At 57.5% G+C, this 20,600-nt stretch overlaps 1 protein-coding gene across 1 annotated transcript; it reads right to left on the bottom strand.

The window, feature by feature from the left end:
- Positions 1-243: 243 nt before the first annotated feature.
- On the bottom strand, positions 244-16,436 carry LOC144938420 (dual specificity tyrosine-phosphorylation-regulated kinase 4-like). Its single transcript, XM_078866201.1, has 12 exons — positions 16,382-16,436; positions 14,808-14,971; positions 14,038-14,174; positions 13,381-13,527; positions 10,669-10,807; positions 9,890-9,971; positions 9,312-9,484; positions 8,150-8,210; positions 7,781-7,898; positions 6,958-7,040; positions 6,356-6,480; positions 244-687 (listed from the first exon to the last, which is right to left on the bottom strand). The coding sequence occupies exons 1-12, from the start codon at positions 16,434-16,436 to the stop codon at positions 244-246; spliced, it is 1,728 nt and encodes a 575-aa protein (XP_078722327.1).
- Between the last annotated feature and the right edge of the window lie 4,164 nt (positions 16,437-20,600).

The raw sequence follows: 20,600 nt of genomic DNA, 5'->3' as shown, positions 1-20,600 counted from the left end.
GTGTGCTGAGTGTGAGGTGAGCGTGTGGTGAGTGCAGTGAGAGTAGCTGTGTCCAGTCCATGTCTGGTGTCCACTCTTAAGTCTTTGTGCCACAGCTGCTCCCTACGGGAGTGTGTGTGTGGTGAGTGTGGTGAGCGTGTGTGGTGAGTGTGGTATTACAGGGTGGGTAGCTGGGTGGGTGGTGGGGTGGTGGTGCTGCTCGTGGTGGTGGGTGGCACCAACTCCATCACCACCACCACCCCGCTATTGTGCCGTGTCCTGGCCACTGCACAGCACCATGCAGCTGAGGAGCGAACGTTGTGAGCGGAGTGTCTTGCCCATCCTTGCCAGGCCCCCATGCTTCTTCTTCTCCTGTGGCTGCTGCACCTCCTCCACCTCCTCCTCCGTCTTCTCTTTCTCCTCTTCTGTCTTTTCTTCCTCCTCTTCTATCTCCTCCTTTGTCTTCTCCACCTCTGTAGTATCCTCCTCCTTCTTATGTTTGTCCTCTTCCTCATTCCCATATTTGTCCTTCTCCTCATTCCCATCTTTGTCCTTCTCCTCCTTATCCTTGTCCTCATCCTTCTCCGTCTCGTCTCCCTCTTTCTCCTCCTTCACCTCCTCTTCCACAAGCTTCAACCGCTCTCCATAGATGTGGTCGAGCAGTGAGAATGACGATGATGATGATGATGATAGGGGCTTCTCCTCAGTCTGACCTCTGCGGAGACAGCAGGACCACAGCACCATAGCACCATCACTTCAGCATCTCACTACTACGGCCAGAAGGTCGCAGTCGGTCTTCACCACCACCACCACTAGATCCTCCCATGGGTGAACTAACGGATTAAAACTACGACTTTATTTTACCAGCTGTAATGCTCCCACTAAGCTGCTGTGTAGCTCTTTTCCAGTAGCGGCTCTGGCCATCACAAGCGATAGCAGCTCAACCAAGTGTGCTGATATCATCATCATCATCGTGTAGACATTGCTAGCAGCAGCGAAATACTCTAATGGCGTGTTTCTACAGACTCATAGTCACCCAGAGAGACCCATACAGACCCACATAGACCATTACTCACAGAGACCCACAGCAACACAAACAAAAGCTAAACTATGTTTATGTTACCACATGTAAGATCACACTGAAATACTGTTTAGCTCTTGTTCAGAAACAACCTGGCCAACACACATGATAGCAGCTCAACGAAGTGGTTGATATTATCATCTACATCGGGTGGAAATGTTTAGACACCCACAGAGACCCATTGTAAAACTAAACTTTAAGGTTCCCACTGAGCTACTGTGTAGCTCTATTTCAGAAGGCCCACACAGAGACCCATAGAGATATAGAGACTCGTATAGAACCATAGAGACCCACAGAGACCCATACAGAAATCCACAGAGATCTAGAGACTCATCATATCAAACACACAGAGACCCACGGAGACTCACAGAGGCCCACAGATAATTACAGATACCCACAGAGACTCAGAGACTTACAGATACCCACAGAGACTCGCAGAGACTCAGAGACCCACAGAAACTCACAGAGTCCCACACAGCATCACATACACCCATAAAGAGCCACAGAGACTCACAGCGACACACAGAGAATCACAGACACCCACAGGGACTCACATAGACTTACAGATACCCACAGAGACCCACAGAGACCCACAGAGACCCATAGAGACTCACGGAGACCCACAGAGACTTTCATAGAACCACAGGGCCCCATACAGATCCATACTAAAACTAAACTACTGTATTTTTATTTTACCAGGTAAGGCCCACTAAGCTACGTAGCATCTTTTTCAGTAGCGGCTCTGGCTATCACAAATGATAACAGCTCAACAAAGTGGCTGATATCATCATCATCAAGTGGCCATTTAACAGCAGCAGCCAAAGAGTCTAACCGCGTGGTGATGTCGATTCTAAATGTGGAGAGAAAAGCCAGGGGACCTGGAGAAAAATTCACGCAGTGACCACCACGGGGGGAGAGACGCAGAATCCAAATATAGAGCAGCAGCAGGCATCGTCAGGGGTCGGGATTGAACCCACAACCTCCTGTGCACCAGGCGAGGTAGTTAACATCTCCACGGGGAGAGAGAGAAACGCAGAGTCCAAATATACAGCAGCAGCAGGTATCGTCAAGGGTCGGGGTCAAACCCACGACCTACTGCGTACCAGGCGAGGGTAGTTGACATCTCAGCCCTGCACTGAGAACACAGTGGGAGTCTCACCGTGGCTCGGCAGCTTTAGAGGCCTGCAGATCCCCAGCAGTGGTGGTGGTGGACTCGCTGGTGGTGGTGGGGGCCCTGGTGGTGGTGGCAGTGGCCCTGCCGGTGGTGGCAGTGGCCCTGCCGGGGGTGGCAGTGGCCCTGGTGGAGGTGGCTGTGGCCCTGGTGGGGTTGGCAGTGGCCCTGGTAGGGGTGGCAGTGGCCTTGGTGTGGGTGGCAGTGGCCTTGGTGGGAGTGGCAGTGGCCCTGGTGGGGGTGGCAGTGGCCCTGGTGGGGGTGGCAGTGGCCCTGGTGGGGGTGGCATTGGCCTTGGTGGGGGTGGCAGTGGCCCTGGTGGGGGTGGCAGTGGCCCTGGTGGGGGTGGCATTGGCCTTGGTGGGGGTGGCAGTGGCCCTGGTGGGGGTGGCAGTGGCCCTGGTGGGGGTGGCAGTGGCCTTAGTCGGGGTGGCAGTGGCCCTGTTGGGGGTGGCAGTGGCCCTGGTGGGGGTGGCAGTGGCCCTGTTGGGGGTGGCAGTGGCCCTGGTGGGGGTGGCAGTGGCCCTGGTGGGAGTGGCATTGGCCCTGGTGGGGGTGGCAGTGGCCCTGGTGGGAGTGGCATTGGCCCTGGTGGGGGTGGCAGTGGCCCTGGTGGGGGTGGCAGTGGCCCTGGTGGGGGTGGCAGTGGCCCTGGTGGGAGTGGCATTGGCCCTGGTGGGGGTGGCAGTGGCCCTGGTGGAGGTGGCATTGGCCCTGGTGGGAGTGGCAGTGGCCCTGGTGGAGGTGGCAGTGGCCCTGGTGGGGGTGACATTGGGCCTGGTGGGAGTGGCATTGGCCCTGGTGGGGGTGGCAGTGGCCCTGGTGGGGGTGGCATTGGCCCTGGTGGGGGTGGCAGTGGCCTTGGTGGGGATGGCAGTGGCCCTGGTGGGAGTGGGAGTGGCCCTGGTGGAGGTGGCAGTGGCCCTGGTGGGGGTGGCAGTGGCCCTGGTGGAGGTGGCAGTGGCCCTGGTGGGGGTGGCAGTGGCCCTGGTGGGGGTGGCATTGGCCTTGGTGGGGGTGGCAGTGGCCCTGGTGGGGGTGGCAGTGGCCCTGGTGGGGGTGGCAGTGGCCCTGGTGGGGGTGGCAGTGGCCTTAGTCGGGGTGGCAGTGGCCCTGTTGGGGGTGGCAGTGGCCCTGGTGGGGGTGGCAGTGGCCCTGGTGGGGGTGACATTGGCCCTGGTGGGGGTGGCATTGGCCTTGGTGGGGGTGGCAGTGGCCCTGGTGGGGGTGGCAGTGGCCCTGGTGGGGGTGGCAGTGGCCCTGGTGGGGGTGGCATTGGCCTTGGTGGGGGTGGCAATGGCCCTGGTGGGGGTGGCATTGGCCCGGGTGGGGGTGGGAGTGGCCTTGGTGAGGGTGGCAGTGGCTTTCGTGGGGGTGGCAGTGGCCCTGGTGGGGGTGGCAGTGGCCCTGGTGGGGGTTGCAGTGGCCTTGATGGGGGTGGCAGTGGCCCTGGTCGGGGTGGCAGTGGCCCTGGTGGGGGTGGCAGTGGCCCTGGTGGGGGTGGCAGTGGCCCTGGTGGGGGTGGCAGTGGCCCTGGTGGGGGTGGCATTGGCCTTGGTGGGGGTGGCAGTGGCCCTGGTGGGGGTGGCAGTGGCCATGGTAGGGGTGGCAGTGGCCCTGGTGGGGGTGGCAGTGGCCCTGGTGGGGGTGGGAGTGGCCTTGGTGGGCGTGGCAGTGGACTTGGTGGGGGTGGCAATGGCCCTGGTGGGGGTGGGAGTGGCCTTGGGGGGGGTGGCAGTGGCCTTGGTGGTGGTGGCAGTGGTAGTGGTGGGGGTGGCAGTGGCCCTGGTGGGGGTGGCAGTGGCCCTGGTGGGGGTGGCATTGGCCTTGGTGGGGGTGGCAATGGCCCTGGTGGGGGTGGCATTGGCCCTGGTGGGGGTGGGAGTGGCCTTGGTGGGGGTGGCAGTGGCCTTGGTGGGGGTGGCAGTGGCCCTGGTGGGGGTGGCAGTGGCCTTGGTGGGGGTGGCAGTGGCCTTGGTGGGGGTGTCAGTGGCCTTGGTGGGGGTAGCATTGGCCCTGGTGGGGGTGGCATTGGCCCTGGTGGAAGTGGCAGTGGCCCTGGTGGGGGTGGCAGTGACCTTGGTGGGGGTGGCAGTGGTCGTGGTGGGGGTGGCATTGGCCCTGGTGGGGGTGGCAGTGGTCGTGGTGGGGGTGGCAGTGGTCGTGGTGGGGGTGGCAGTGGCCCTGGTGGGGGTGGCAGTAGTCGTGCTGGGGGTGGCAGTGGTCGTGGTGGGGGTGGCATTGGCCCTGGTGGGGGTGGCAGTGGTCGTGGTGGGGGTGGCAGTGGTCGTGGTGGGGGTGGCAGTGGTCGTGGTGGGGGTGGCAGTGGCCCTGGTGGGGGTGGCAGTGGCCTTGGTGGGGGTGGCAGTGGCCTTGGTGGGGGTGGCAGTGGCCTTGGTGGGGGTGGCATTGGCCCTGGTGGAGGTGGCAGTGATCGTGGTGGGGGTGGCAGTGGTCGTGGTGGGGGTGGCACTGGTCGTGGTGGGGGTGGCAGTGGTCGTGGTGGGGGTGGCAGTGGCACTGGTGGGGGTGGAAGTGGTCGTGGTGGGGGTGGCAGTGGTCGTGGTGGGGGTGGCATTGGCCCTGGTGGGGGTGGCAGTGGTCGTGGTGGGGGTGGCAGTAGTCGTGGTGGGGGTGGCACTGGTCGTGGTGGGGGTGGCAGTGGTCGTGGTGGGGGTGGCAGTGGCCCTGGTGGGGGTGGCAGTAGTCGTGCTGGGGGTGGCAGTGGTCGTGGTGGGGGTGGCATTGGCCCTGGTGGGGGTGGCAGTGGTCGTTGTGGGGGTGGCAGTAGTCGTGGTGGGGGTGGCACTGGTCGTGGTGGGGGTGCCAGTGGTCGTGGTGGGGGTGGCAGTGGCCCTGGTGGGGGTGGCAGTGGCCCTGGTGGGGGTGGGAGTGGCCTTGGTGGGCGTGGCAGTGGCCTTGGTGGGTGTGGCAATGGCCCTGGTGGGGGTGGGAGTGGCCTTGGGGGGGGTGGCAGTGGCCCTGGTGGGGGTGGCAGTAGTCGTGCTGGGGGTGGCAGTGGTCGTGGTGGGGGTGGCATTGGCCCTGGTGGGGGTGGCAGTGGTCGTGGTGGGGGTGGCAGTGGTCGTGGTGGGGGTGGCAGTGGTCGTGGTGGGGGTGGCAGTGGCCCTGGTCGGGGTGACAGTGGCCTTGGTGGGGGTGGCAGTGGCCTTGGTGGGGGTGGCAGTGGCCTTGGTGGGGGTGGCAGTGGCACTGGTGGGGGTGGAAGTGGTCGTGGTGGGGGTGGCAGTGGTCGTGGTGGGGGTGGCAGTGGTCGTGGTGGGGGTGGCAGTAGTCGTGGTGGGGGTGGCACTGGTCGTGGTGGGGGTGGCAGTGGTCGTGGTGGGGGTGGCAGTGGCCCTGGTGGGGGTGGCAGTAGTCGTAATGGGGGTGGCAGTGGTCGTGGTGGGGGTGGCAGTGGTCGTGGTGGGGGTGGCAGTGGTCGTGGTGGGGGTGGCAGTGGTCGTGGTGGGGGTGGCAGTGGCCCTGGTGGGGGTGGCAGTAGTCGTGCTGGGGTTGGCAGTGGTCGTGGTGGGGGTGGCATTGGCCCTGGTGAGGGTGGCAGTGGTCGTGGTGGGGGTGGCAGTGGTCGTGGTGGGGGTGGCAGTGGTCGTGGTGGGGGTTGCAGTGGTCGTGGTGGGGGTGGCAGTGGTCGTGGTGGGGGTGGCATTGGCCCTGGTGGGGGTGGCAGTGGCCTTGGTGGGGGTGGCAGTGGCCTTGGTGGGGGTGGCATTGGCCCTGGTGGAGGTGGCAGTGACCCTGGTGGGGGTCGAAGTGGCCTTGGTGGGGGTGGCAGTGGTCGTGGTGGGGGTGGCATTGGCCCTGGTGGGGGTGGCAGTGGTCGTGGTGGGGGTGGCAGTGGTCGTGGTGGGGGTGGCACTGGTCGTGGTGGGGGTGGCAGTGGCACTGGTGGGGGTGGCAGTGGTCGTGGTGGGGGTGGCAGTGGTCGTGGTGGGGGTGGCATTGGCCCTGGTGGGGGTGGCAGTGGTCGTGGTGGGGGTGGCAGTGGTCGTGGTGGCAGTGGTCGTGGTGGGAGTGGCAGTGGTCGTGGTGGGGGTCGCAGTGGTCGTGGTGGGGGTGGCAGTGGTCGTGGTGGCAGTGGTCGTGGTGGGGGTGGCAGTGGCCCTGGTGGGGGTGGCAGTGGTCGTGGTGGGGGTGGCAGTGGTCGTGGTGGGGGTGGCAGTGGTCGTGGTGGGGGTGGCAGTGGTCGTGGTGGGGGTGGCAGTGGTCGTGGTGGGGGTGGCAGTGGCTCTGGTGGGGGTGGAAGTGGTCATGGTGGGGGTGGCAGTGGTCGTGGTGGGGGTGGCAGTTACCCTGGTGGGGGTGGCAGTGGCCCTGGTGGGGGTGGCAGTGGCCTTGGTGGGGGTGGCAGTGGTCGTGGTGGGGGTGGCAGTGGTCTTGGTGGGGGTGGCAGTGGCCCTGGTGGGGGTGGCAGTGGTCGTGGTGGGGGTGGTATTGGCCCTGGTGGAGGTGGCAGTGGCTCTGGTGGGGGTGGCAGTGGTCGTGGTGGGGGTGGCAGTGGTCGTGGTGGGGGTGGCAGTGGCTCTGGTGGGGGTGGCAGTGGTCGCGGTAGGGGTGGTATTGGCCCTGGTGGGGGTGGCAGTGGTCGTGGTGGGGGTGGCAGTGGCTCTGGTGGGGGTGGCTGTGGCCCTGGTGGGAGGGGCATTGGCCCTGGTGGGGGTGACAGTGGCCCTGGTGGGGGTGTTCGTGCTGTGGGTGTCCCAGCTGGGGGTGGTGGCGGTGTCCTTGCTCTTGAGCCAGCCGTGAGCCAGCGCCTGATCCGGAGTCATCCGCAGTTTCGGATCCCATCTGGGGTGGGAATGGGGGTGGGGGGGAAGAGGGGGGAGGGGATGGTAGGGGGTGGGGCACGGAGAGGGGAGGCGGTGGTGCAGTGGTTAGCGCTATGCTGCGCTACCACGAACCTGGCAGAGACTCGAATTTCTATACCCGCTCATGGCCACCAACACCGCCAGTGATTTGCGATTATCTGATCCAGTACATGGGCCTCCTCCCCTAGGTCGACTCATCCTCAAATGAGTACCTGCTGTGTAGGCAACATCGCCACTCGGGAGACAAAGGCGGCCGGGCTTGGTTGCTGGCCACCCAACCACTCGTGTGCCACAGCCTTCGTAGGTGCTTGCAAACAGCACTTGCCCTTACAGTCTATTAAGGCTATACTGGGGGGATCTTTGTCTTGTGTGTGTGGTGTATGGGGTGGTTGGGTAGGTGTGTGGGTGTGTGTGGGGTAGATGGGTGCGTGTGGGTGGTGTGTGTGTGGTATGTATGATCTGTGTGTGGTGTGAGTGGGGTGGGTGGTGTGGGTAGGTGGGGTGGGTGTGTGGTTTGGGTGGGGTGGGGTGGGTGTGGTGGGTGGGTATGGTAGATGTGTGTGGTGTGTGTGTGTGTGTTGTGTGTGGTGTGTGTGGTGGGTGTGGTGGGTGCGGTGTGTGCGGTGTGTGTTGTGTGTGTGGTCTGTGTGTGTTGTGTGCGGTGTGTGTGTGTAGTGTGTGTGTGTGGTGTGTGTGTGGTGTGTGTAAGTCTGTTCTTACTGCAGGCAGCATTTCACGAAGCTCACGAGCTGCGCCCCACATCCCTGCAGCACGTGGTCCAGGGGAACGCTTCCAGGGACACGCGTCCTGGAAGGCCAGTGAGGCATTCCGAAAGGGTCTGCAGGAGAGAGACAGAGAGACAGACCATCAACACCACCATCATCTCCATCACTACCACTAACACCATCTCCATCACCACCACCACCGCACCACCACCACCTCCACCACCACCATCCTCTCCACCATCATCATAACCACCATAAAAGTACCACCACACCACCAATACTATACCACCAAACTACCACCACCACCACCACCATCTCTCCATCATAATCATCACCACCACATGACCACCACCCTTAAACTCACCAAAGAAGGACGCCCTGCGGGGAGCTTTCTTCACCATTCGTTTGGGAGGCATGCCCAGGATCTGCTCAACCATTTCAAGGCAGAGAGACACAGACACAGAGAGACACAGAGACACCAGGTAAGGCCCCCACTGAGCTGCTGTGTAGCTCTTTTTCAGAAGCGACCTGGCCATCACAAATTACAGCAACTTAACCAAGTGGCTGATATCATCATCATCATCATCACGTTCTACAGACACATAGAGACCCATACACATAGAGACCCATAGAGGGACCCATAGAGACTCATAAAGACCCACAGAGACCCATACTCATAGAAACCCATAAAGACTCACACTCATAGAGACCCATAGACCCACAGAGACCCATAGAGGAACCCACAGAGACCCATACTCGGAGAGACCCATACTCGTAGAGACCCATACTCGGAGAGACCCATACTCACAGAGACCCATACTTAAATTAAACTATGTTTATTGTTCCAGCTGCAAGGCTGGTAAGTGGATAGATGGGTGGGTGAGTGGGTGGATGGGTGACTAGATGGGTGGGTGGGTGGATGGGTGGGTGGATGAATGGGTGGATGGGTGTCTCGATGGGTGGGTGGGTGAGTGGGTGGATGGGTAACTCTGTGGGTGGGTGGATGGGTGAGTGGGTGGATGGGTGGGTGAGTGTGTGGAGGGGTGACTAGATGGGTGAGTGGATGGCTGGGTGTGTGGCTGGGTGGCTAGATAGGTAGGTGGGTGGGTGACCGGGGGGTGGGTGAATGGGTGGATGGGTGGGTGAGTGGATGAGTAGGTGGATGGCTGACTAGGCGGGTGGGTGAGTGGGTGGATGGGTAGGTGAGTGGGTGGATAGGTGACTAGATTGGTGGGTGGTGGGTGAGTGGGTGGGTGAATGGGTGGGTTAGTGGGTAGATGGGTGACAAGGTGGGTGGGTGAGTGGGTGGATGGGTGGATGGGTGAGTGTGTGGATGGGTGACTATTTGGGTGAGTGGGTGAGTGTGTGGATGGGTGGGTGGATGGGTGGCTGGTGGGTGAGTGGATGGTTGGGTGGGTGGGTGGCTGGGTGGTTGGGTGGCTAATTGGGTGGGTAGGTGAGTGAGTAGATGGGTATGTGGCTCCCTGGCCAAGTCGGCTACTGCCTTCCCGAGACGCCCTGGTCACCTCGATGCAGCAGGCCACATGGTCGTTGTCCATGTCGTAGACGAAGAGCTCCTTTCTGATGACCAGCTTGGCGACGGTGCAGCCCAGGGACCACATGTCCGCGGCGCAGGTGGCCGGGTAGCCCAGAACCACCTCGGGGGCCATGTAGGGGAGGGTGCCTCCAATGTACGACGCTGTGCGGACGAGAACGAAAGCAGCAGGATGGGTGGGTGAGTTGGTGGATGGGTGGATAGTTGGGTGGGTGGATGAATGGGTGGGTGAATGGGTTGGTGAGTGGATGGGTGTGACTCCGACACACATGAACAAACAACAACAACTGCAATTCGCCACTGACTGGCGGTGATGTCACCACGACGCATGTGTCATGCTATGTGCATGTTGAGGCCACGTGAAGTGTCAAACGCCCGCTGACAGGAGGTCACGGGGCAGACCCAGATGCCACAGGTCGACTGACTGAGATGACTGGCTGATGCACCACCTGTGCCTCTTACTGTGCCAACTTGCTGTGCTTTAGCCACCCACCCACCCAGACACACACTTACGCACACATGCAAGTGTGTGGGCGGGTCACCACTCACGTTGTTGGTCCACAAAGAAGCTGAAGCCGAAGTCGGTGACTCTGACCACACTGCTTGAGTTGTTCTTCAAGAGAACATTGCCCTGGATGGTGAGCGAGCGGCAGACAGATAGAGAGAGAGGATTAACACTACTCAGCGGGGTCAAGGTGGGTGGGTAAGTGGATGGATGGGTGAATGGGTGGTTGAGTGAATGGGTGGATGGGTGTGTGGGTGAGTGGGTGGTTGGGTGAATGGGTGAGTGGATTGGTGGGTGGGTGAGTGGATTGGTGGGTGGGTGGGTGGGTGAACGGGTGGGTGAGTGGATGGGTAGATGGGTAGATGGGTGGATGGATGGGTGAGTGGATGGTTGGGTGGATGGGTGGATGGGTGGGTGGGTGGATGGGTGGGTGAGTGGATGGGTGGGTGGGTGGTGGATTGGTGGGTGGGTGGATGGGTAAATAGATGGATGGGTGGGTGGGTGAGTGGATGGGCGGGTGGGTGGGTGGATGGGTGGATGATTGGGTGAATGGGTGGATGGGTGGGTGGATGGATGAGTGGGTGGGTGGGTGGATGGATGGGTGGGTGAGTGGATGGGTGGGTGGGTGGATTGGTGTGTGGGAGGGTGGTTGGCTGGGTGAGTGGATGGATTGGTCAGTGAGTGGGTGGGTGGGTGGATGGCTTTGTGGGGGTGCGTTGTAGTGAGTGACCGTGCCCCCAGTGTGCCCCCATCGTGCCCCCAGCGTGCCCCGATCATGCCCCCAGCATCCCTCCTGCGTCCCCCCAGCATGCCCTCCACTCACCGGCTTGATGTCCCCGTGGACGATGCCCCGGGACTTGGTGTAGGCGAGGAAGCGGACGATGCCCCTGGCGTACGACCTCAAATCGTCCTCGTCGATGCGCCACTGCCCCCTTTCTATGAGCACCTGATGGAGGCTCTTCCTGCGATAGGGAGAAAGCGGCAGCGACGTGAGGCGACGTCAGGGTCTCGGTGGATTTCTGTGGGTCTCTGTGGGTTTCTGTGTGGGTGTCTCTGTGGGTCTCTGTGTGGGTGTCTCTGTGGTCTCTGTGGGTTGTCTCTGTGGGTCTCTTTGGGTCTGGGTGTCCCTGTGGGTCTCTGTGGGTGTCTCTGTGGGTCTCTGTTGGTCTCTGTGGTTCTATGTGGGTGTCTCTGTGGGTCTCTGTGGGTCTCTGTGTGGGTGTATCTGTGGGTCTCTGTGGGTGTCTGGTTCTCTGTGGGCCTCTGTGGGTGTCTCTGTGGGTCTTTGTGGGTCTGGGTGTCTCTGTGTGGGTCTCTGTGGGTCTCTGTTGGTCTCTGTGGGTCTCTGTGGGTCTCTGTGGTTCTATGTGGGTGTCTCTGTGGGTCTCTGTGGGTGTCTGTGTGGTTCTCTGTGGGTGTCTCTGTGGGTCTCTGTGGGTATTTGTGGGTGTCTCTGTGGGTCTCTGTGGGTGTCTATGTGGTTCTCTGTGGGTCTCTGTGGGTGTCTCCGTGCGTCTCTGTTGGTCTCTGTGGGTCTATGTGGGTGTCTCTGTGGGTCTCTGTGTGGGTGTCTCTGTGGGTATCTGTGGGTGTCTATGTGGTTCTCTGTGGGTCTCTGTGGGTGTCTCTGTGGGTGTCTCTGTGGGTCTCTATGGGTCTGAGCGTCTCTGTGGGTCTCTGTGGGTGTCTCTGTGGGTGTCTCTGTGGGTCTCTGTTGGTCTCTGTGGTTCTATGTGGGTGTCTCTGTGGGTCTCTGTGTGGGTGTTTCTGTGGGTCTCTGTGGGTGTCTATGTGGTTCTCTGTGGGCCTCTGTAGGTGTCTCTGTGGGTCTGGGTGTCTCTGTGTGGGTCTCTGTGGGTGTCTCTGTGGGTCTCTGTTGGTCTCTGTGGGTCTCTGTGGGTCTCTGTGGTTCTATGTGGGTGTCTCTGTGGGTCTCTGTGGGTGTCTGTGTGGTTCTCTGTGGGTGTCTCTGTGGGTGTTTCTGTGGGTGTCTCTGTGGGTGTCTCTGTGGGTGTCTCTGTGGGTCTCTGGGTCTCTGTGTGGTTGTCTCTGTGGGTCTCTGTGGGTGTCTCTGTGGGTCTCTGTGAATGTCTGTGTGGTTCTCTGTGATTCTCTATAGGCGTCTCTGTGGGTCTCTACGGGTCTCAGTAGGTGTCTCTGTGAGTTTCTGTAAGTCTTTGCGTGTCTCTGTGGGTCTCTGTGGGTATCTGTGGGTGTCTCTGTATGTGTCTATAGGTCTGAGGGTCTGTGGGTGGTGATGGTGGTGGGTGGGTTGTAGTGGTGGGTCGGTGGATGGGTGAGCGGGTTGGTGGGTGGGTAGGTGAGTGAGTGGATGAGTGAGTGAATCAGTGGGTGGTGGATGAGTGAGTGGATGTGTGGTGGTGGTGGGTGAGTGAGTGGGTGTGTGGTATTTGTAGCATTTGGTGGGTGAATGAATGGGTGAGTGGGTGAATAAATGGGTGAGTGCATGAGTAAGTGAGTGGGTGGGTGGGTGAGTGGGTGAGTGAGTGAGTGGATGAGTGGGTGGCGGGTGGGAGAGTGAATGAGTGGGTGGATGAGTGGATGAGTGGGTGGGTGAGTGAGTTCCTGGATTAGTGGGTGGGTGGGTGGATAAGTGGATGGGTGAGTGGGTGAGTGAGTGGCTGAGTCGGTGGGTGGGTGGATGACTGGGTGGGTGGGTGGGTGAGTGAGTGAGTGGGTGTGTGGTGATGGTGGTAGTGATTGGTGGGTGAATGAGTGAATGAGTTGGTGGGTGGTTGGATGAGTGAGAGGGTGGTTGAGTGAGTGAGTGGTGTTGGGTGAGTGAGTGAGTGAGTGTGTGGTGGTTGTAGTATTGGGTGGGTGGATGAGTTGGTGGGTGGGTGGATGAGTGGGTGGGTGGATGAGTGGATGAGTGGGTGGGTGGGTGAGTCACAGGGTGGGTGGGTGCATAAGTGGATGGGTGGGTGAGTGGGTGGGTAAGTGGGTGGGTGGTTGAGTGAGTGGGTGAGTAGGTGAGTGAGTGAGTCGGTGAGTGAGTGGGTGAGTGAGTGGGTGAGTGAGTGGGTGAGTGAGTGGGTGAGTGGGTGTGTGGTGGTGGTAGGTGGGTGAATGAGTGGATGAGTGGGTGAGCGGGTGGGTGGGTGAGAGGGTGGGTGAGTGGGTTAGTGGATGAGTGGGTGGGTAGGTGAGTGAGTGAATGGGTGGGTGGGTGGATAGATTAGTGGGAGGGTGAGTGAGTGAGTGAGTGGGTGAGTGTGTGGGTTGGTGGATGAGTGGGTGGGTCGGTGGGTGAGTGGGTGGATGAGTAAGTGTTTGGGTGGGTGAATGAGTGGGTGGGTGGGTGAATAAGTGGGTGGGTGGGTGAGTGAGTGAGTCAGTGGGTGGGTGAGTGGGTGTTTGGGTGAGAGAATAAGTATGTGGGTGGGTGAGTGAGTGAGTGGGTGGTTGAATGGGTGGATGAATGTGTGGATGAGTAGGTGGATGAGTGGGTGGGTGGATGAGTGGGTGGGTGGGTGAGTGAGTGATTGGTGGGTGGTGGTGGTGGTGCCCGTACTTCAACAGCTCCATTACGATGCATTTGTGTCCCCGGAAGTAAAACAAATGCATGACGTTGGCTACGTTGTAGTCCACGTCACTACGGACCGTCTGGAGCTCCATGGACATCCGCAGCTCCATCATCTGGTACGCATCGTCCTTGAAGCTGTGATCGAGTGAGATATAAACAGAGAGACGCAGATATAGAGACAGACAGAGATACAGAGAGACACAAAGAGAGACAGACAGACACAGAGAGAGACAGAAAGAGACAGAAATGGAGACAGAAAGAGACAGATAAAAGTTCAGCACTTAACCGGTTGTTTGTTGGTGGGAAGTGGGTGGTGGTGGCAATGGGTGGTGGGGAGGTGCTGGGGGTGGGTGGGTGGTGGTGGGGAGAGGAGGTGGTGGTGGGTGGGGTGGTGGTGGGTGGGTGGGTGGTGGTGGGGAGAGGTAGTCGTGGGTGGGTGGGCGGGTGGCTAGGCGAGTGGGCGGGTGGGTGTATGGTTGAGTGACGGAAAGCTGCAAGCAAGGGCGGGCAGCCCTAGTTTGAGATTATGAGGCTGCCCCTGGCTGTGAAGTCACAGCAGCAGCGGGCAGCCTCATAATCTCTGTATTGTTGTTTGTTTTTGTTGTTGGTTTGTTGACTGCACGGCTGCTCCAGGGTACCACTCACTGGGTGGGAGAGGCGAGGATCTTGAGCGCCACCAGAGTCTGCGTCTTGTGGTCCAGACACTGCACGACCACGCCCTGCCCGCCCTGCCCGATCTTCCTGCCCAGCTCAAATCGGTAGTTGAAGTGCTCGTGCTCGACCTGCAGGGGGTCACCAGGCGGGGGGGGGGAGGTAGTTAGGGTCGGGAGGGTCATGGGGAGGTCACGGGAAGGTAGTCATGGTGGGGGTCAGGGTGGGGAATCCCGTGGATCTCTGTGTGTCTCTGTGGGTCTCTGTGGGTCTCTATAGGTGTCTCTGAGGATCTCTGGGGGTCTAGGTCTCGGTGGGTCTCTATGGCTGTCTCTGTGGATCTCTGTGGGTCTCTATGCTTGTCTCTATGGGTGTCTATATGGGTCTCTATGGGTGTCTCTGCTGGTCTCTCTGGGTCTCTATCGGTGTCTCTTTGGATATATGTGGGTGGAGGTCTCTGTGGGTCTCTATGGGTGTCTCTGTGAGGTCTCTGTGGGTCTCTATGGGTGTCTCTGTTTCTCCGTGAGCCTCACAGGTTGTGGGTTTCTATGGGTGTCTTTGGGTCTCTATGGGCGTCTCTGCATCTCTGTGTGTCTCTGCATCTCTGTGTGTCTTTGTGAGCCTCACAGGAATGTAGTTGTGGGTCTCTATGAGAGTCTCTGTGGGTCTCTATGGGTGTCTTTGTGTCTCTATGGGTGTCTCTTTGGGTATTTATGGGTCTCTATTGGTGTCTCTGCATCGCTGTGTGTCTCAGTGAGCCTCACAGGAATGTAATTGTGCTCTTGGTCATCGTAGCCGTGGTTCCTGATGCCGCCTCGCGACGTTTCCTCCTCGCCGTCGTCCAGAGTAAAGTACCAGATCTCGTTCATCGTGGTGAGCTCAAGCTTCTGGCGCTCGGTGAGGTGAGGCTCGAAGAGAGCCAGGATTGCTGCGGACATGACAACAACATCAACATCAATAACAGCAACAACATCATCAACAACAGCAACAACAGCAACAACAGAAACAATAATACCAACATCCACAACAGCAACAACAATAACAAAAACAACAACAATGACAACATCAAAAACAACATCAACAACAACTTAATTTAGAAACGAATTTGCCCCAAAAAGCGACCAATATCCTGAGCCGCCTGCGTGCAGGTTTGTGGCTACAGCTTCCAGCATATCCATGCCTGCTGCTTCGTCGCTCACCCATCGCCACAGGACTTTTATAATGACCTTGGTAAAAAGGGCCATGACTTGCGCAGAGAACTTGGATTTAAGTGAGGGTGATTTGCGCAGCGTCAACTTCACTCTCTCGACCAGCCCCATCTGTACCCAGTGGCAAGACGTAGTTTTCCGGGTTAGTTAACCACCGCCCGGGGTTCGACGTTGGCAGTTGCTGACTATACCGACTCACCAGGTATGTTGAGCGTGGTGTGCGCCTACGGTAGCAGCTAGAGGGCCGGCCCAGATGGAACAAGGCTGAGGCACAATAGCTGGTCAGACATATAGAGACCCATAGACACCTATACTCTTTTAGAACCATAGAGACCCATACTCATTTATAACCCATATAGAACCACAGAGACCCATACCTATATAGAACCATAGAGACCCATACTCAGATATAACCACAGAGACCCATACACATAGAGACCTATGGAGATCCACAGACTCTTGTAGAACCATAGATACCCACTGAGACCCACAGCAACCCATAGAGATCCATACTCATAGAGACCTATGGAGATCCAGAGACTTATATAGAACCATAGAGACCCACTTAGACCCACAGAGACCGGTATAGACTCGCAGAGACTCAGAGAGACCCATACTATGAGTGTCTATGGGTGTCTCTGTGTGTCTACCGGTGTCTCTGTGTGTCTCTATGTGTCTATGAGTATTTCTGTGTGTATATGGGTGTCTCTCTGTGTCTATGGGTATCTCTGTGGGTGTCTCTGTGGGCCTCTATGTGTCTAGGTCTCTCTGTAGGTGTCTCTACATATCTATGGGTTTCTCTGTGTGTCTCTATGTGTCTATGAATGTTTCTGTGTGTCTATGAGTGTGTCCCTGTGTTGATGGTCATATCTGTGGGTCTCTTGGTAAAGCGGTCACTGCATGGAATTTCTCTCCGGGTCTTCCGATCTATTCCCACCCTCCCCATTTAGGAATCAACAATTATCCAAGTGTGATTTGGCTGCCTTTCCACGCGACGATGATGACGATGATATCAGCCCACTTGCTTGAGCTGCTTTCATTTGAGCTGATATTATTAGTTTGACTTTCATGATGTTGCTGTTGCTCCTCTCTACTTTCTATCTCTGCTCTCTCCTCTCTGTTTATCTTACCTTTGGGTGATTTGCTGCGAATTATTGCGCTGCCAGAGGTCAGCGCACTCCACATGTTGGCAGACGTAGGCTGACTCCGGCTCGGTTCATTTTGACTCGTCTAAACACACATACATATACACACGTACACACGCACATACATTTACACGCATATAGATACGTACACACATATACATACATATGCATATGTGTGGGTGGTGTTCGTATGTATGGGTGGTGTTCGTAAGTGTGGGTGGTGTTCGTAAGTGTGGTTGGTGTTCGTAAGTGTGGTTGGTGTTCGTAAGTGTGGGTGGTGTTCCTAAGTGTGGGTGGTATTCGTAAGTGTGGATGGTGTTCGAAAGTGTGGGTAGTGTTCGTAAATGTGGGTCATATTTTTAAGTGCTGGTGGTGTTCCTAAGTCGAGTGGAGGAGGCCATGCGTACCTCCATGGCGTTGATTTTCAGAGTAGCGTTGTTGTACTGCTTAGATTTCACGGCTTCTCTGGGTGGAGAATGGTGTGGGGTGGTGGAGAGATTCACAACACAGACTCACATCATCACCGATTCACATTATCACCACGGATTCAAATAATCAATACAGACTTGCATCATCAATACAGACTCACAGTATCAACACTGACTCACATCATCAATACAGATTCGCATCATCAACACAGACCCAAATCATCAACACGGACTCACATCATCAACATAGACTCGCATCATCAACACAGACCCACATCATCAGCACGGACTCACATCATCAACACGGACAACATCAACTTAGATTCACGTACTCACCTCTTCGAGTGTTATCGCTTGGATCACGACGACGATGAAGAGAGCAAGGTGAAGGTGCTGCCGTCTGCTTCGCACGCGTCCAGAGTTATGAACGACGCTGCCCCGCGACGTCACGTAACCCCGCCCCCAAGTCTATGACGTAGCAAGTGTCTCGCCCCGCCTACCGCCCCTCCCACAAGCCCCGCCCACCACCCTATCTATCGCCCCGCCCACCGCCCCGCCCCTCCTCACCCCCATCCCTCGCCGCCACTTCCGGTTTTCGAGGTGCTAGGCGCCAAGTTTGATTCCCACTCACGGTGGTCGCCGTCGGTTCAGTGGCGGTGGGGGGGCCTCCCCTTAGGTCGACTCGGCCTCAAATGGGTAACCCGGTGCCACGGTGTGTGGTCAGCATCGCCAGCACTGGGGGAGAGACAAAGGCGGCCGGGGTGGTGGGCGTGCGTGGTGCTGGCCACCCACCCCCTCTGTGTGTGCCTATGTCTCTGTGTGTCTATGTCTTTGTGTGTGTCTCTCTGCGTGTGTCTCTGTGTTTGCGTGTGTGTGTGTATGTGGTGCTCGCTCACAGCACTTGCCCCTACAGTCTGTTAAGGCTAAATGGGGGATCTTTGTGTATGTGGGGAGTGGTGGTGTAGCGGTTAGCGCTACGCTGGGCTATGAATTCGGCGACCCGGGTTCGATTCCCGCTCACCGCCAACATCAGTGACGATTATCTTAACCGGTCCTGGGCCTCCCCTAGGTCGACTCAGCCTCAAATTATGTACTTGGTGCGGTGCGTAAACATCGCCACTGGAGAGACAAAGGCGGTCGGGCGTGGTTGCTGGACACCCACCCCCTCGTCTGCCACAGTGCCGGTAACCTTCATAGGTGCTACTGCTCGCTAACAGCACTCGTGTGTGTTATAGTATTGTGTGTATGGTATGGTGCGTGTATAGCATGGTGTGTATAGTATGGTTTGTATAGTATTATGTGCATAGTATGGTGTGTATAGTGTTGTGTGTATAGTTTAGTAGTGTGTGTATGGTATTGTGTATAGTGTTGTGCGTATAGTGGGGGTGTATAGTACGGTGTGTATAGCATTGTGTGTATGTTGTGTACAGTATTTTGTACTGTATAATGTGTATAGTACGGTGAAAACAGTATCCGGTATGATATTCTGTCCATTGTATAGTGTGTACTGTATCATGTGTATGCTATGCTGTCTATCGCATTGTGTATGGTATGTTGTCTATAGCATCGTCTGTATGGTACGTTGTGTATAGTATTATGTATACAGTATAGTGTTTGGTATGTTGTCGATAGTATATGTTGTTTAGTGGGTGGGTGGTAGAGTGGCTGAATGAGGGGGTGGTTGAGTTAGTGATGTTGGTGATGATGATGATCATGTTGATAATGTTGATGTTAATAATGTTAATGATGTTGATGATGATGGTATTTGGTGTTGATGTTGTTGCAGATTGGACTACCTCATGATGCACTGAGACAAAGGAAGAGCTCCCCCGTGTAGGCTGCTGGGGCAAGTGCCTGCAATGAGTGGTGGTTTGTATGTACACCAGCACATCTTTTGCCCTCATGCCCGGCCGCCTTTGTCTCCTCAAGTGCTGATGCTCTACACACCCACCACACCGGATACTCGTTTTCTTTTTTAAGGCTGAATCGACCTAGAGGAAGGGGGACTCCGGATTGGCGCAGCGGTTAGTGTACCGGGTGGTAGAGTGAGTTGGTGGGTGGTAGAGTGAGTTGGTAGGTGGGTAAGGGGGGGTTCTGGGTGGTAGAGTGAGTTGGTGAGTAGTAGATTGAGTTGGTGGGTGGGTGGTAGAGTGAATTGGTGTGTGGGTGGTAGAGTGAGTGGGTGGGTGTGTAAATGGGTGGGTGGTAGAGTGAGTTGGTGGGTGATAGAGTGAGTTGGTGGGTGTGTGGTAGAGATAATTGGTGCGTGGCTGGGTGGTAGAATGAGTTGGTGGGTGGGTGGTAGAGTGAGTTGGTCGGTTAGTGGGTGGGTGGTCGTGTGAGTTGGTAGGTAGGTGAGTGGGTGGCTGGGTGGTAAAGTGAGTTGGTGGGTGGGTTGGTAGTAGAGTGAGTTGGTGGGTGCGTGGGTGGGTGGTCGAGTGAGTGGATGGGTGGTAGAGTGAGTTGGTGGGTGGTAGATTGATTTGGAGGGTGGTGAAGAGCTGGAACTAAAAATCGGCATGGGCATTTATAACCACACCGGACTAAATTTCAGGCTATGGGCAATTATTTTTTTTAGTTTATACCGTGCGATCTCTTTGGCCTTTTTGGGCTGGTCAACATTTTTTTTCAATTGGCTGGTGAGAAGAATCTTTGGGGCTGGCGACTATGGGACTTAATGCCAACTCAGAGCGTAAATAAGCAATTAAGCGTACGCATTTAGTGGTTTTCAAATATTTGTATTCATTTAATTACTCTGATCACATTTGCAATGTCTCCACACAAACCGGCCCACCGGACCTCGGAATGGACTGGTCCACCGGGCATTTGCCTACCCAGTCCGGGCCTGGTGGTGGTGGTGGAGAGTACCGGGTGGCGCTACGCGATCATAGTCAATACTGGCAACCAAGTCGTATGTAGAGAACGACCGTGAAGGATGGCGTGTCATGTGGTGTGCTTGCTAATGTCACCTCACGCAATGAGTGGGGCACGGTGGTGGCTAAAATGCAGCAAGTTGGCATAGTGGGGAGCCACAGGTGGCGCATCGTCCAGTCGCCTTCGTTAACCCATAACAACGGAGTCTGTCCCGTGTCCTCCTGCCAGCAAGCCTCTCGAAACTTCTCATTGTCTCAAGGTGCACCAAACTTGGCTCAAGTGCCATGGTGACATCACCGCCACTTATAACGGCGGTTATTAGTGTAAATGTCTACGTGGAGCATGGTTCCATCAACTGCAATTTTGTGATGAATAGCAATCCTTCGTACGTAAAACGTACACTAGAATACCGTGAGGTATAGTAGTATATAACATCAAAAGCACTGGAATAGTTTGTGGAATAATGCATGTGTGTATAGCCAAAGATAAACCATATAGCCTTAACAGACTGTTGGGGCAAGTGCTGTTAGCGAGCACCTATGAAGGCTGGTACGGCACACGATGGGGTGGGTGGCCAGCACCATGCCCGGCCGCCTTTGTCTCCCCAGTGACGATGTTTACACACCGCACCAGGTACTCATTTGAGGCCGAGTCGACATAGGGGAGGCCCAGAACCGGTTCAGATAATCGCCACCGGTGTCGGCCGTGAGCGGGAAATCAAACTCGGGGCCGCCAGGTTCCCAGCGCTGCTAACCGCTACACTATCGCTCCGCCGCGCACGCAGAGGTGCGCAGCTGCACTCAGGCAGCCCCATCCGCTACGCATGGCCACACCCGCCTGAGCCGCGCGAAACTCCCCCCTTGCCCCCCGGCTGTCGGAAACCCCGGCGCTTGCAGGCCGTG

This window comes from Lampetra fluviatilis, chromosome 22 (assembly GCF_964198595.1).
Source record: "Lampetra fluviatilis chromosome 22, kcLamFluv1.1, whole genome shotgun sequence".
NCBI lineage: Eukaryota > Metazoa > Chordata > Hyperoartia > Petromyzontiformes > Petromyzontidae > Lampetra > Lampetra fluviatilis.
The sequence above is the reverse complement of the archived record's forward strand: the minus strand, read 5'-3'. Positions and strand labels throughout refer to the sequence as shown.

Coding starts and splice junctions, on each gene's coding strand:
- LOC144938420 (XM_078866201.1), bottom strand. CDS start 16,436: ATGTGGAGTGCGCTGACCTCTGGCAGCGCAATAATTCGCAGCAAATCA. Junction 10,808..13,380: donor ATCGTAATGGAGCTGTTGAA/GTACGGGCACCA, acceptor TCCCTATCGCAG/GAAGAGCCTCCATCAGGTGC. Junction 688..6,355: donor CCACTGCCACCCCCACCAGG/GCCACTGCCACC, acceptor CGCAGAGGTCAG/ACTGAGGAGAAGCCCCTATC.